At 46.8% G+C, this 12,360-nt stretch overlaps 1 protein-coding gene across 2 annotated transcripts in view; it reads right to left on the bottom strand.

The window, feature by feature from the left end:
• Window positions 1-1,705: 1,705 nt before the first annotated feature.
• Window positions 1,706-12,360, bottom strand: part of pus10 (pseudouridine synthase 10) — a 23,367-nt gene continuing 12,712 nt past the window's right edge. The window contains exons 12-18 of one of the 2 annotated variants that reach the window (XM_083974402.1): window positions 12,111-12,167; window positions 11,662-11,738; window positions 6,890-6,945; window positions 6,590-6,707; window positions 6,365-6,507; window positions 2,512-2,611; window positions 1,706-1,841 (exon numbers count right to left, since the gene is read on the bottom strand). In XM_083974402.1, the coding sequence (XP_083830528.1) occupies window positions 1,803-1,841; window positions 2,512-2,611; window positions 6,365-6,507; window positions 6,590-6,707; window positions 6,890-6,945; window positions 11,662-11,738; window positions 12,111-12,167 (590 nt within the window). In that variant the 3' untranslated portion in view covers window positions 1,706-1,802. Of the gene's footprint in view, window positions 1,842-2,371; window positions 2,612-6,364; window positions 6,508-6,589; window positions 6,708-6,889; window positions 6,946-11,661; window positions 11,739-12,110; window positions 12,168-12,360 lie in introns of those variants that run through there. The other variant, XM_083974401.1, reaches the window with a different exon arrangement.

Here is a 12,360-nt window from a genome sequence, read left to right as displayed (position 1 = left end):
CGGCACAGCATGTCCCATCACTACTCTTTAATGTATATCTGGGTGTTTGTTTTGTCCTCCGGCCCCAAAATGTGAGAATTCACAAATAAATCTGTAATTTTCAGACTCCCGAGGTTTAAATCCATGTGGTTTTATGAGTTGTTCCCTCAGTTGTCTTCCAAACTGTAAACCGTTTTCTTGTCTGTAACAACATCTATTGCACGTCTGTCTGTCCTGGGTGAGGGATCTCTCCTCTGTTGCTCACCCTGAGGTTTCTCAGATTTTTCCCTGTTAAAAGGGTTTTCTATGGAGTTTTTCCTCAGTGGATGTGAGGGTCTAAGGACAGAGGATGTTGTTATGATGGGATGTAAAGCCCTTTGAGACAAACTGGTTCTAAAAACGGGCTATACAGATAAAATTGCCTTGCCTTGCCAGTGATGTTAACTAGTTTACATCACATATTCTGCTATATGTTATATGCTTTGGTCTAAATCCCCCAAGGATCAAACATCACAGCTCTGTTCATCCTCTCAAAACCTGAAAAACCAGAACGGCTGCTTTCAGTGTCTGTCCCTTTAAATGCAAATGAACCACTTCTTGCCCCGCCCCTTCTACTGTTACAGTACCAGGTAGAGGTGGGGTTATGCAAATTAGAAAGCTAGTTACATCACTGGAAGACAACTGAGGGAGCAGCTCATAAACCACATGGATTTCAACCTCTGGAGCCTGAAAATTACAGATTTTTTGGGTCAATTCTCACATTTTGGGGCCAGAAGGCAAAACAAACACCCAGATATATGTTAAAGAGCCTTCAAAAAGTGATATTTCCATAATATGTGCCCTTTAAAAACACCTGGGAACTAATTTTAATTTATGGAAAAGGGGCGTAATATGTCTCCTTTAAAATAAGCTTCATAAAATCAGGAGCAAATCCATTACAGGGTTTCCCGCAGAGCTGCCGCCTAAACTAACGTCTAAAAAAAAATAAAAATGTAGCGATATTCTTCGCCGCCGCCGCCGCCCCCCCCCCCCCCCCCCCGTCGGACGAGCGCCTTCATTCATCTCACACACACACCACAGAGAAGCGCGCATGCATAACAGCAGCGCGCGTGGCTAAACTTAATACGGCGCCGACCCCCCCCCTGGACGGGCCGACCCCCTAACACATTTTCTGGGGGAAACACTGCATTAGATATAAAAACATTCATATGAATAAAGGATTTGGTTTGGTAAATATTTCCTCTTTTGAGTCCTATCAGCTTTTACATTAATTTAGCATTTATTTATGGTATTTTTTATTTATATATAATTAGAATGAGTGAAAGGAGAAATTAAAAATGACAAGAGAAGAGTTTTAGTGGTGCAGATCAACCTCTTGTGGCTGAAAAGAGTATTACATCAACAAACTGACAAGAGATTAAATGAAATAATAACTCACTTGACCATTTGTTTTTTATTCTTAGACATTTTTATTTTTTTTCCACAAATCAAAAATACAGGAAATAAAAAAAAACAAGGTTGCATCAGACTTTAAACAAGGAGCTCTGTCTGTCTGTCTGTGTGTGTTTTGGCCTCTCGGGGCCTCCGTAGCTCCGGGTAGAATCTGCTGAGTCACAGCGTCGCAACACAAACACTAAACCAGAGTCACTGGATGTTTCTCCACCAGCAAACACACACGGTGTCCTCGTCCTCCTCGTCTCCACGAAACTAAAACTAAAAAAAACTCAAAACCCTCAGAACTAGAACATGAATGTTTGACTGTTTCCTGTTTCAAATCCTGGTCTCGGTCCTGGTCCTGGTCCTGGTCCCGGTCCTGGTTCTGGTCACTCTGGGACGGCAGGAGGCCAGTCCACGTCCACGGACTGAGACAGAGAGGGACACACACACACACAGAGAGAGAGAGAGAGAGATGGACAGTAGTACTCCACCCCAGTACTTGAGTAAGAGTACAAATACTACTAGTCAAAATGTACTCCATTACAAGTAAAAGTAGCTCAGTCCACATGTTACTCCAGTAAGAGTAAAAAAGTACTTGCTTTTAAAGGTTCTTAAGTATCCAAAAGTACATGCTTTTAAAGGTACTTTAAAGCAGAAGTAAGCAGAATGTTTGTGTTAATATAAGTCTTAAATAGTTATATCTTCCGACAGCAATCACTTACATAGAGTGTTTGGACTGAAACACGGGTCTGTCAGTCACTCTGCTCTGCTCTGAGCCCAGGAGAAAACTTTCCTTGTATCCTACAACCTTTATCCAATGAGGAGAGAGAACGGCATAAAGGGGCGGTCCTCTCTGTGTGTGCAGCCAAGGGATGCGCCTGAATGTGGTGACGTAGGGACGAGGGCGGGGACTGCTAACTCAAAAAACCACTGGATTACTTCTGCTTTAAGTAAGAGTAAGAGTAAATTTCTTATTTTTCACATCAATGAATCACTATAATTTTTTCTAAATGAATTTAAGGAGCTTTTAACTCTTGTTTCTGAGAATTAACTCTTTGAAACCAGTTGCCCTGCAGCAGCCTGGTGGTGTCTCACCTCCACGTCCAGCTCCAGGATGTCCACCTCGGTCTTCAGGAGATCACACAGGTTCGGCTTCGTCCGTCCAAAGTCTCCGTGGACGAACTCCTTGATGTAGCTGAGCTGCTGTTCAGGAGGAAACATCTGGGACAGATGTGGGAGATACGTCTCAGTCTGTGTCTCAGTCTGTCAGTCAGTCCAGGTGTTGGCCCAATCCCATTTCTCTTTTTTACCCCTTGCCCCTCGCCCCTTGAAACGGAGCTACAACCCTTCAACAATCACATACGTCATCACGTAGTCTCACTGGCTTTTACGTAAGCTGATGCGGTGAGCTCCAGAGCCCCGAGGCAGCGCTGCTCCTCTGTCTGATACACACAGGAAGCTTCACTTTTCATTCAAACAAACTGCCACAGTTGTTAGATTTCATCAATGAGACCAACATTTATCTCCTGAAAAGAATTTAACCAGCCGGTGGTAAACCTCTAAAAACCTGTGGGTAAGTTAATTAACGATCGCCTTCTCTCCCGGGATGAGGACGGAGGTTGGCCGGCGGAGCAGCTCTGCAGACCGGCTGCTGGAGCTTCACTTCTCCCAAAAAACATCGGAGCAAACTTCTAACCAGCCGTCATTTGGATAAACTAACCGCACATTTGGGACCTAAACAGCTACTTTCTCGCATGAACAAATATTAAAACTCAATAAAGTGACGTAATAACAGCGCTACAGTGAGAAATAAAACAGCTTTTCGTTTTACAGCCACCGCTGCAGGTTGCTGCAAGATGCATTCTGGGAAACTTTTCATACCCCTCCGTTTGGAGTGTGCCTCTGAAAAATCTCCGTTTGGAGGGGTATGTAGCCCTACCACTTCCCCCTACCCCTCTGTCCTAACGGGGACTGGGACACCCCTACCCCTACACATGAACGCGCAAAACGGAGGAGTAGGGGCAAATGGTAGGGCCAAGGGGTGAAATGGGATTGGGCCTCAGTCCAGATGTTGTGTCAGTCTCAGTCCAGATGTTGAGGATACGTCCCGGCCTGTCTCAGTCAGTCAGGCAGTCCAGATGTTTTCCAGCTGTGAGGAGGATACGTGCCGGCCTGAGTCCTCAGCCTCAGTCAGTCAGTCCAGATGTTGTGTCCTAGTCAGTCTCAGTCGGTCCAGATGTGTACCAGATGTTGAGGATACGTGCCGGCCTGAGTCCTGAGCCTCAGTCTGAAGTGGGTAACGCCAGGAGTACACTGGGAACGGCCGCAACGCGATACGTGAGCAGGGCGGAGCGGAGTTGTTTAACTGCTCCACCAGGCACGGACGCGACGCGACTTCACTGTTTGTTGTTGTAGCTTCAGCTTCACCTTGTCAAGCTGCAGTAAATGAGTGACTTTATACATCTCAACACATTTTTACATCCCTCCTGTTAAAATGGATTGACAGTACCTTTTTCACATAATCTGCTGACTATGTAGGGTTTGCAAGTGCAGACTATATTAAATGGTATCAATTAACTGTTTAATTACACGATCATGGATCCACAATGTAAAAAAAACAAACCCCATAATGTTGCACTGCTACTGGCTTTGCCTCTGGTACATGAGACATTTATTTTAATCACTTTTAAACGTAATATATTCGTTTTATACACAGTTCTCTGTAGTTTTCTACCTGTTTGAGGGCCGCGTAGCCACGCGACGAGGAAATAAAATAGACTCGGCGCGAAAAAGAAGAGAAACGCCGCGCGACAGCCGCTGCAGTGCGCGTCGCTCACATGGCCGGTGGAGGAGCTTCCATTGACTGAATGGGCGCGAGCTGCTGCGGCTGTCGCGCAACGTACGTTTTTCGTCATGGCCGTTCCCAGTGTATTTCAGCCGTTAGGGTTATCAGTCAGTCAGTCCAGATGTTGTCTCCTAGTGAGTCCAGATGTTGTCTCAGTCTCAGTCCAGCTGTTCCAGCTGTGTTGAGGAGGATACGTGCCAGCCTGTCTTAGTCTCAGTCCAGATGTTTAACCAGCTGTTAGAGGATACGTGCCGGCCTGGGTCCTGAGCTTCAGTCTGAAGTGTTTTAGGGTTATCAGTCAGTCAGTCAGTCAGTCAGTCAGTCCAGATGTTGTGTCCTAGTCCAGATGTTGTGTCCTAGTCCAGATGTTGTGTCCTAGTCCAGATGTTGTGTCCTAGTCCAGATGTTTAACCAGCTGTGAGAGGATACGTCCCGGCCTGAGTCCTCAGCCTCAGTCAGTCAGTCAGTCAGTCAGTCAGTCCAGATGTTGTGTGCTAGTCCAGATGTTGTGTGCTAGTCCAGATGTTGTGTGCTAGTCCAGATGTTGTGTCCTAGTCCAGATGTTGTGTGCTAGTCCAGATGTTGTGTGCTAGTCCAGATGTTGTGTCCTAGTCCAGATGTTGTGTGCTAGTCCAGGTGTTGTGTCCTAGTCCAGATGTTTAACCAGCTGTTGAGGAGGATACGTCCCGGCCTGGGTCCTGAGCTTCAGTCTGAAGTGTTTTAAGGTTAGGGTTATCAGTCAGTCAGTCCAGATGTTGTGTCCTAGTCCAGATGTTGTGTCCTAGTCCAGATGTTGTGTGCTAGTCCAGATGTTGTGTCCTAGTCCAGGGGCCGTATTCCTAAAGATTCTTAGTGCAAAGAGTTGCTCCTAGTGGCCAAATTCTAAGAAAATTCTTAGAATCATGATGTTTTCTTAGAATTTCTCCTAAAAGTTAAGAGTAGATCCTAGTAAAGATAAAAGCCTATTCCTAAAGAATCCTAGCTCTTAAGAGAGCTCCTAAGGTGGGATCTGTTAAGAGTAGGGAAGAGGACTTTTAAGTGGCTTAGGAGTTCCCTAAGCAAAGGACAGAATGGTGGACAGAAGAGGCAGGAGAGATATTCTCCAAACACTGGATGACAGTGAATTAATGAAACGCTACAGATTGTTCCTGTTCCTATGTCCAGTTGGGTTTCCTTGTTCTTTTCTTCTCCATTGCTGTTCACTGGTTTGTGGTAGATTTCAAAGCCAACCAACACTGCTTCTTATTGGCCGGTCAGCAATCACAGACACTGATTAAAGCTGAGCCATTTTACCCTTGTTAATACCAAATTGAGTTGGAAAGTTGAAAGTGCAAAAATTACCAGCATGGTAATTAATATAAGCAAGTTTCACTATGTGAATACTGTGCAAGTTTTCACACATTTTGTAGGATCATTTTAAAGTATAGCTTACTATTCATTTAACAGATATTTTGTTTTATGTGAAATATTTTTTACAATTACACAGTCTTTATAAGATTGGATTCTATGGTTAAATTTATCAATTTGAGGGTCCATCCTTTGCCGATTATCACCAAAATTATATTTTTTATCTAGCTTTTTTTAAAGTATATTTTTTGGGCTTTTTGGCCTTTAATTGACAGAACAGTTGAGAGAGAGAGAGACAGGAAGCAGAAAGAGGGGGAATGACATGCAGGATAGGACTGCTCTACCAACTGAGCTAAACACCGCCCCTTTATCTAACTTTATGGATCAACCAATCACAGCGTTTGAAATGATGACTCATACCTAGCAACGGGGGTCAGCCACACCTCCTCACTAAGATAGGAGTTTCTGTCCACTCCTTGCTCAGAGTTCTCTGAGAGTGTTCTGGAATCACTCCTAAGCTAAAACTCCTTGCTAGGAATTTTTAGGTTAAGTTAGGAGCTCTCTGAGAGGATTCTTAGAATCTTTAGGAATACGGGCCCAGATGTTTAACCAGCTGTTGAGGATACGTGCCGGCCTGGGTCCTGAGCTTCAGTCTGAAGTGGGTTAGGGTTATCAGTCAGTCAGTCAGTCCAGATGTTGTGTCCTAGTCCAGATGTTGTGTCCTAGTCCAGATGTTAACCAGCTGTGAGAGGATACGTGCCGGCCTGGGTCCTGAGCTTCAGTCTGAAGTGGTGCTGGTCCAGCAGCGTCGTCTCCATGTTGTGGACGTTTCTCTGTCTGACGGCCAGAGCTCGGCGGTGCAGCACGCGGAGCGGCGTCTTCTGGTCCAGGGTCAGCTCCTGTTACCACGACAACCACAGGAAGGGGTCAGCAGCTCTACGTCTACGTGTGTTACTGTGTGTGTGTTGTTGCCGTGGAGACCTTGATGTCGTCGATGAAGCTGATGTCGTCCCTGGCGATGGGCTTCTGGGTCCAGACCAGAGCAGAGTAGGACTTGGTCTTCTCCTCCTCGCCCTCCTTCATCCTGCTCATCGCCTCTCTAACACACACACACACACACACACACACACACACACACACACACACACACACACACACACACACACACACACACCACACACCACACACCACACACACACACACACACACACGACCGGTGACCTCTGGCCCTCTGGCGGTTTGACCTCTGACCTCTGACCTCTCTGAACTCTGAGCCGTTACCTGGAGACGACCTGCAGGTCTCGGACCCGGATCTTCTCTGATGAGTCGTTGATCGTCTGAAACACAAACACACGACGTCACCAGCTGTTCATTCACCTGCTGCCGAGGTCGTGATGTCATGATCAGTGAGGGCTGGTATCAATGGGCTAGTGGGGCTCAGCCCTCCCTGCATTACACAGCTACGCTAGGCACTAGCATCACGGGTAGCATTAGCCTACTTTACTGCTCTAGGCACTAGCATCACAGGTAGCATTAGCCTACTTTACTGCTCTAGGCACTAGCATCACGGGTAGCATTAGCCTACTTTACTGCTCTAGGCGCTAGCATCACGGGTAGCATTAGCCTACTTTACTGCTCTAGGCGCTAGCATCACGGGTAGCATTAGCCTACTTTACTGCTCTAGGCGCTAGCATCACAGGTAGCATTAGCCTACTTTACTGCTCTAGGCACTAGCATCACGGGTAGCATTAGCCTACTTTACTGCTCTAGGCGCTAGCATCACGGGTAGCATTAGCCTACTTTACTGCTCTAGGCGCTAGCATCACGGGTAGCATTAGCCTACTTTACTGCTCTAGGCGCTAGCATCACAGGTAGCATTAGCCTACTTTACTGCTCTAGGCGCTAGCATCACAGGTAGCATTAGCCTACTTTACTGCTCTAGGCGCTAGCATCACAGGTAGCATTAGCCTACTTTACTGCTCTAGGCGCTAGCATCACAGGTAGCATTAGCCTACTTTACTGCTCTAGGCGCTAGCATCACAGGTAGCAATAGCCTACTTTACTGCTCTAGGCGCTAGCATCACGGGTAGCATTAGCCTACTTTACTGCTCTAGGCGCTAGCATCACGGGTAGCATTAGCCTACTTTACTGCTCTAGGCGCTAGCATCACAGGTAGCATTAGCCTACTTTACTGCTCTAGGCGCTAGCATCACAGGTAGCATTAGCCTACTTTACTGCTCTAGGCGCTAGCATCACAGGTAGCATTAGCCTACTTTACTGCTCTAGGCGCTAGCATCACAGGTAGCATTAGCCTACTTTACTGCTCTAGGCGCTAGCATCACAGGTAGCATTAGCCTACTTTACTGCTCTAGGCGCTAGCATCACGGGTAGCATTAGCCTACTTTACTGCTCTAGGCGCTAGCATCACAGGTAGCATTAGGCTACTTTACTGCTCTAGGCGCTAGCATCACGGGTAGCATTAGCCTACTTTACTGCTCAAGGCGCTAGCATCACAGGTAGCATTAGCCTACTTTACTGCTCTAGGCGCTAGCATCACAGGTAGCATTAGCCTACTTTACTGCTCTAGGCGCTAGCATCACGGGTAGCATTAGCCTACTTTACTGCTCTAGGCGCTAGCATCACGGGTAGCATTAGCCTACTTTACTGCTCTAGGCGCTAGCATCACGGGTAGCATTAGCCTACTTTACTGCTCTAGGCGCTAGCATCACGGGTAGCATTAGCCTACTTTACTGCTCTAGGCGCTAGCATCACGGGTAGCATTAGCCTACTTTACTGCTCTAGGCGCTAGCATCACAGGTAGCATTAGCCTACTTTACTGCTCTAGGCGCTAGCATCACGGGTAGCATTAGCCTACTTTACTGCTCTAGGCGCTAGCATCACAGGTAGCATTAGCCTACTTTACTGCTCTAGGCGCTAGCATCACAGGTAGCATTAGCCTACTTTACTGCTCTAGGCACTAGCATCACGGGTAGCATTAGCCTACTTTACTGCTCTAGGCGCTAGCATCACGGGTAGCATTAGCCTACTTTACTGCTCTAGGCGCTAGCATCACAGGTAGCATTAGCCTACTTTACTGCTCTAGGCGCTAGCATCACGGGTAGCATTAGCCTACTTTACTGCTCTAGGCGCTAGCATCACGGGTAGCATTAGCCTACTTTACTGCTCTAGGCGCTAGCATCACAGGTAGCATTAGCCTACTTTACTGCTCTAGGCGCTAGCATCACAGGTAGCATTAGCCTACTTTACTGCTCTAGGCGCTAGCATCACAGGTAGCATTAGCCTACTTTACTGCTCTAGGCGCTAGCATCACAGGTAGCATTAGCCTACTTTACTGCTCTAGGCGCTAGCATCACGGGTAGCATTAGCCTACTTTACTGCTCTAGGCGCTAGCATCACGGGTAGCATTAGCCTACTTTACTGCTCAAGGCGCTAGCATCACAGGTAGCATTAGCCTACTTTACTGCTCTAGGCGCTAGCATCACGGGTAGCATTAGCCTACTTTACTGCTCTAGGCGCTAGCATCACAGGTAGCATTAGCCTACTTTACTGCTCTAGGCGCTAGCATCACGGGTAGCATTAGCCTACTTTACTGCTCTAGGCGCTAGCATCACAGGTAGCATTAGCCTACTTTACTGCTCTAGGCGCTAGCATCACAGGTAGCATTAGCCTACTTTACTGCTCTAGGCGCTAGCATCACAGGTAGCATTAGCCTACTTTACTGCTCTAGGCGCTAGCATCACAGGTAGCATTAGCCTACTTTACTGCTCTAGGCGCTAGCATCACAGGTAGCATTAGCCTACTTTACTGCTCTAGGCGCTAGCATCACAGGTAGCATTAGGCTACTTTACTGCTCTAGGCGCTAGCATCACAGGTAGCATTAGGCTACTTTACTGCTCTAGGCGCTAGCATCACGGGTAGCATTAGCCTACTTTACTGCTCTAGGCGCTAGCATCACAGGTAGCATTAGCCTACTTTACTGCTCTAGGCGCTAGCATCACGGGTAGCATTAGCCTACTTTACTGCTCTAGGCGCTAGCATCACAGGTAGCATTAGCCTACTTTACTGCTCTAGGCGCTAGCATCACAGGTAGCATTAGCCTACTTTACTGCTCTAGGCGCTAGCATCACAGGTAGCATTAGCCTACTTTACTGCTCTAGGCGCTAGCATCACGGGTAGCATTAGCCTACTTTACTGCTCTAGGCGCTAGCATCACAGGTAGCATTAGCCTACTTTACTGCTCTAGGCGCTAGCATCACGGGTAGCATTAGCCTACTTTACTGCTCTAGGCGCTAGCATCACGGGTAGCATTAGCCTACTTTACTGCTCTAGGCGCTAGCATCACGGGTAGCATTAGCCTACTTTACTGCTCTAGGCGCTAGCATCACGGGTAGCATTAGCCTACTTTACTGCTCTAGGCGCTAGCATCACGGGTAGCATTAGCCTACTTTACTGCTCTAGGCGCTAGCATCACGGGTAGCATTAGCCTACTTTACTGCTCTAGGCGCTAGCATCACAGGTAGCATTAGCCTACTTTACTGCTCTAGGCACTAGCATCACGGGTAGCATTAGCCTACTTTACTGCTCTAGGCGCTAGCATCACAGGTAGCATTAGCCTACTTTACTGCTCTAGGCACTAGCATCACGGGTAGCATTAGCCTACTTTACTGCTCTAGGCGCTAGCATCACAGGTAGCATTAGCCTACTTTACTGCTCTAGGCACTAGCATCACAGGTAGCATTAGCCTACTTTACTGCTCTAGGCGCTAGCATCACAGGTAGCATTAGCCTACTTTACTGCTCTAGGCGCTAGCATCACAGGTAGCATTAGCCTACTTTACTGCTCTAGGCGCTAGCATCACAGGTAGCATTAGCCTACTTTACTGCTCTAGGCGCTAGCATCACGGGTAGCATTAGCCTACTTTACTGCTCTAGGCGCTAGCATCACAGGTAGCATTAGCCTACTTTACTGCTCTAGGCGCTAGCATCACAGGTAGCATTAGCCTACTTTACTGCTCTAGGCGCTAGCATCACGGGTAGCATTAGCCTACATTACTGTGCTAGGCGCTAGCATCACAGGTAGCATTAGCCTACTTTACTGTGCTAGGCGCTAGCATCACAGGTAGCATTAGCCTACATTACTGTGCTAGGCGCTAGCATCACAGGTAGCATTAGCCTACATTACTGTGCTAGGCGCTAGCATCACAGGTAGCATTAGCATACTTTACTGCTCTAAACTGTCTTTGCTAACATGAACGGAAGTTTCTAAACTCACCGGGAGCACCAGAAAGGCCGTCGATATGAGCTAGAAGCATATCGTCTTTTTTTTTTTTTTTTTTTTTTAAACCCAGTCGAGCTCTGAGATCGACTGACTCAGGTCAGATAGTGGAACAAACTACCAGCAGAACTGAGATCAGCCCCAACTGTAAACACTTTTAAATCCAGGTTAAAAACATTTCTCTTTTCACATGCTTATAGCTGAGAACTTAAAACTTTATCTATTTTCTTTTCTTTTACTTTTATTTGCTCTTGATTTTAACTCTGTTTTTAGTGTTTTGTTTGTTTTTATTCTGTTTTATGCTTCTTTTTTTTCAAATGTTTTGTCTTTATGTAAAGCACATTGAGTTGCCTTGGTATGAAATGCGCTATATAAATAAAGATGCCTTGCCTTAATTGATTGAGCATTATCGTCGTGTGTGTGCGTTTGTGTGCGTGCGTGTGTGGGGGAGAGAGACAGAGAGAGAGAGAGAAACTGTGTGTGTGTGAGTGTGTGAGATAACCAGGTGAAGTTTTTTTTATTTTTTAGACTAGACCTTCTACTTAATGCAGTGTGTAGGTCTACAGTAGTTAGTTGCTATACTTTTGTGCCAGTCAGATGGGATGTAACTTTTAGCTACTGCCGTGTTAACCATTTAATGGGTATCATTTACTTATTAGCCCACCCAACTAATTTCACCACCAGTCGCCACTGCATGAGGTCATGATGTCATGATGTCATGAGGTCATGTGACCAGAGAGAGGAGATTAAGACTGAACCTGCTGCAGCTGCTTCATCTCAGCTCTGCTCAGTCTGGAGCGGTGAGGATTCTGCAGCTCCATCGCAAAGGGACGACCTGAAGGAGGAGGAGGAGGAGGAAGAAAGAGGAGGAGGAGGAGGAGGAGGAGGAGGAGGAGGAGAGAGGAGGAGCAGGAGGAGGAGCAGGAGGAGGAGGAGGAGGAGGAGAGAGGAGGAGCAGGAGGAGGAGGAGGAGGAGGAGGAGGAAAGAGAGGAGGACGAGGAGGAGGAGGAGGAGGAGGAGGAGGAAAGAGAGGAGGAGGAGGAGGAGAGGGAGAATGAAGGAGGAGGATGATGAAGAAGAAGGAGGAGGAGGAGGAGGAGGAAGAATAAGAAGATGAAGATGATGAAGAAGGAGAAGGAGACGACAGGTCAAGTCAAATCTTTAAAGTAAAACTATAAATGAATAAAGTATATTAATATTTCTCACCGTTCCCCAGCGTGCGGACGTCCACGTCTTCTCGTCCAGACGATGAGAAGTTAAAACCTGCAACAACACAAACTCTCAGGATGGTTTCACTTCTTCTTCTACTTCTTCCTCTGGTGTTTAACCATAGATAGATACACGTAGATGATGCATTCAGGCTTGTCAGGCGTGTCAACACGGCCGCCATCTTGGGTCGAGGTTTCTGACCATAGACATAATAAACGTCTGACAAGCAGTCAGACCCGTCAGACCC

This window comes from Trachurus trachurus (genome assembly GCF_905171665.1).
Source record: "Trachurus trachurus genome assembly, chromosome: 1".
NCBI classification, from domain to species: Eukaryota; Metazoa; Chordata; class Actinopteri; order Carangiformes; family Carangidae; genus Trachurus; species Trachurus trachurus.
Note: the sequence above shows the minus strand (reverse complement) of the source record. Positions and strands in the feature narration are given on the sequence as shown.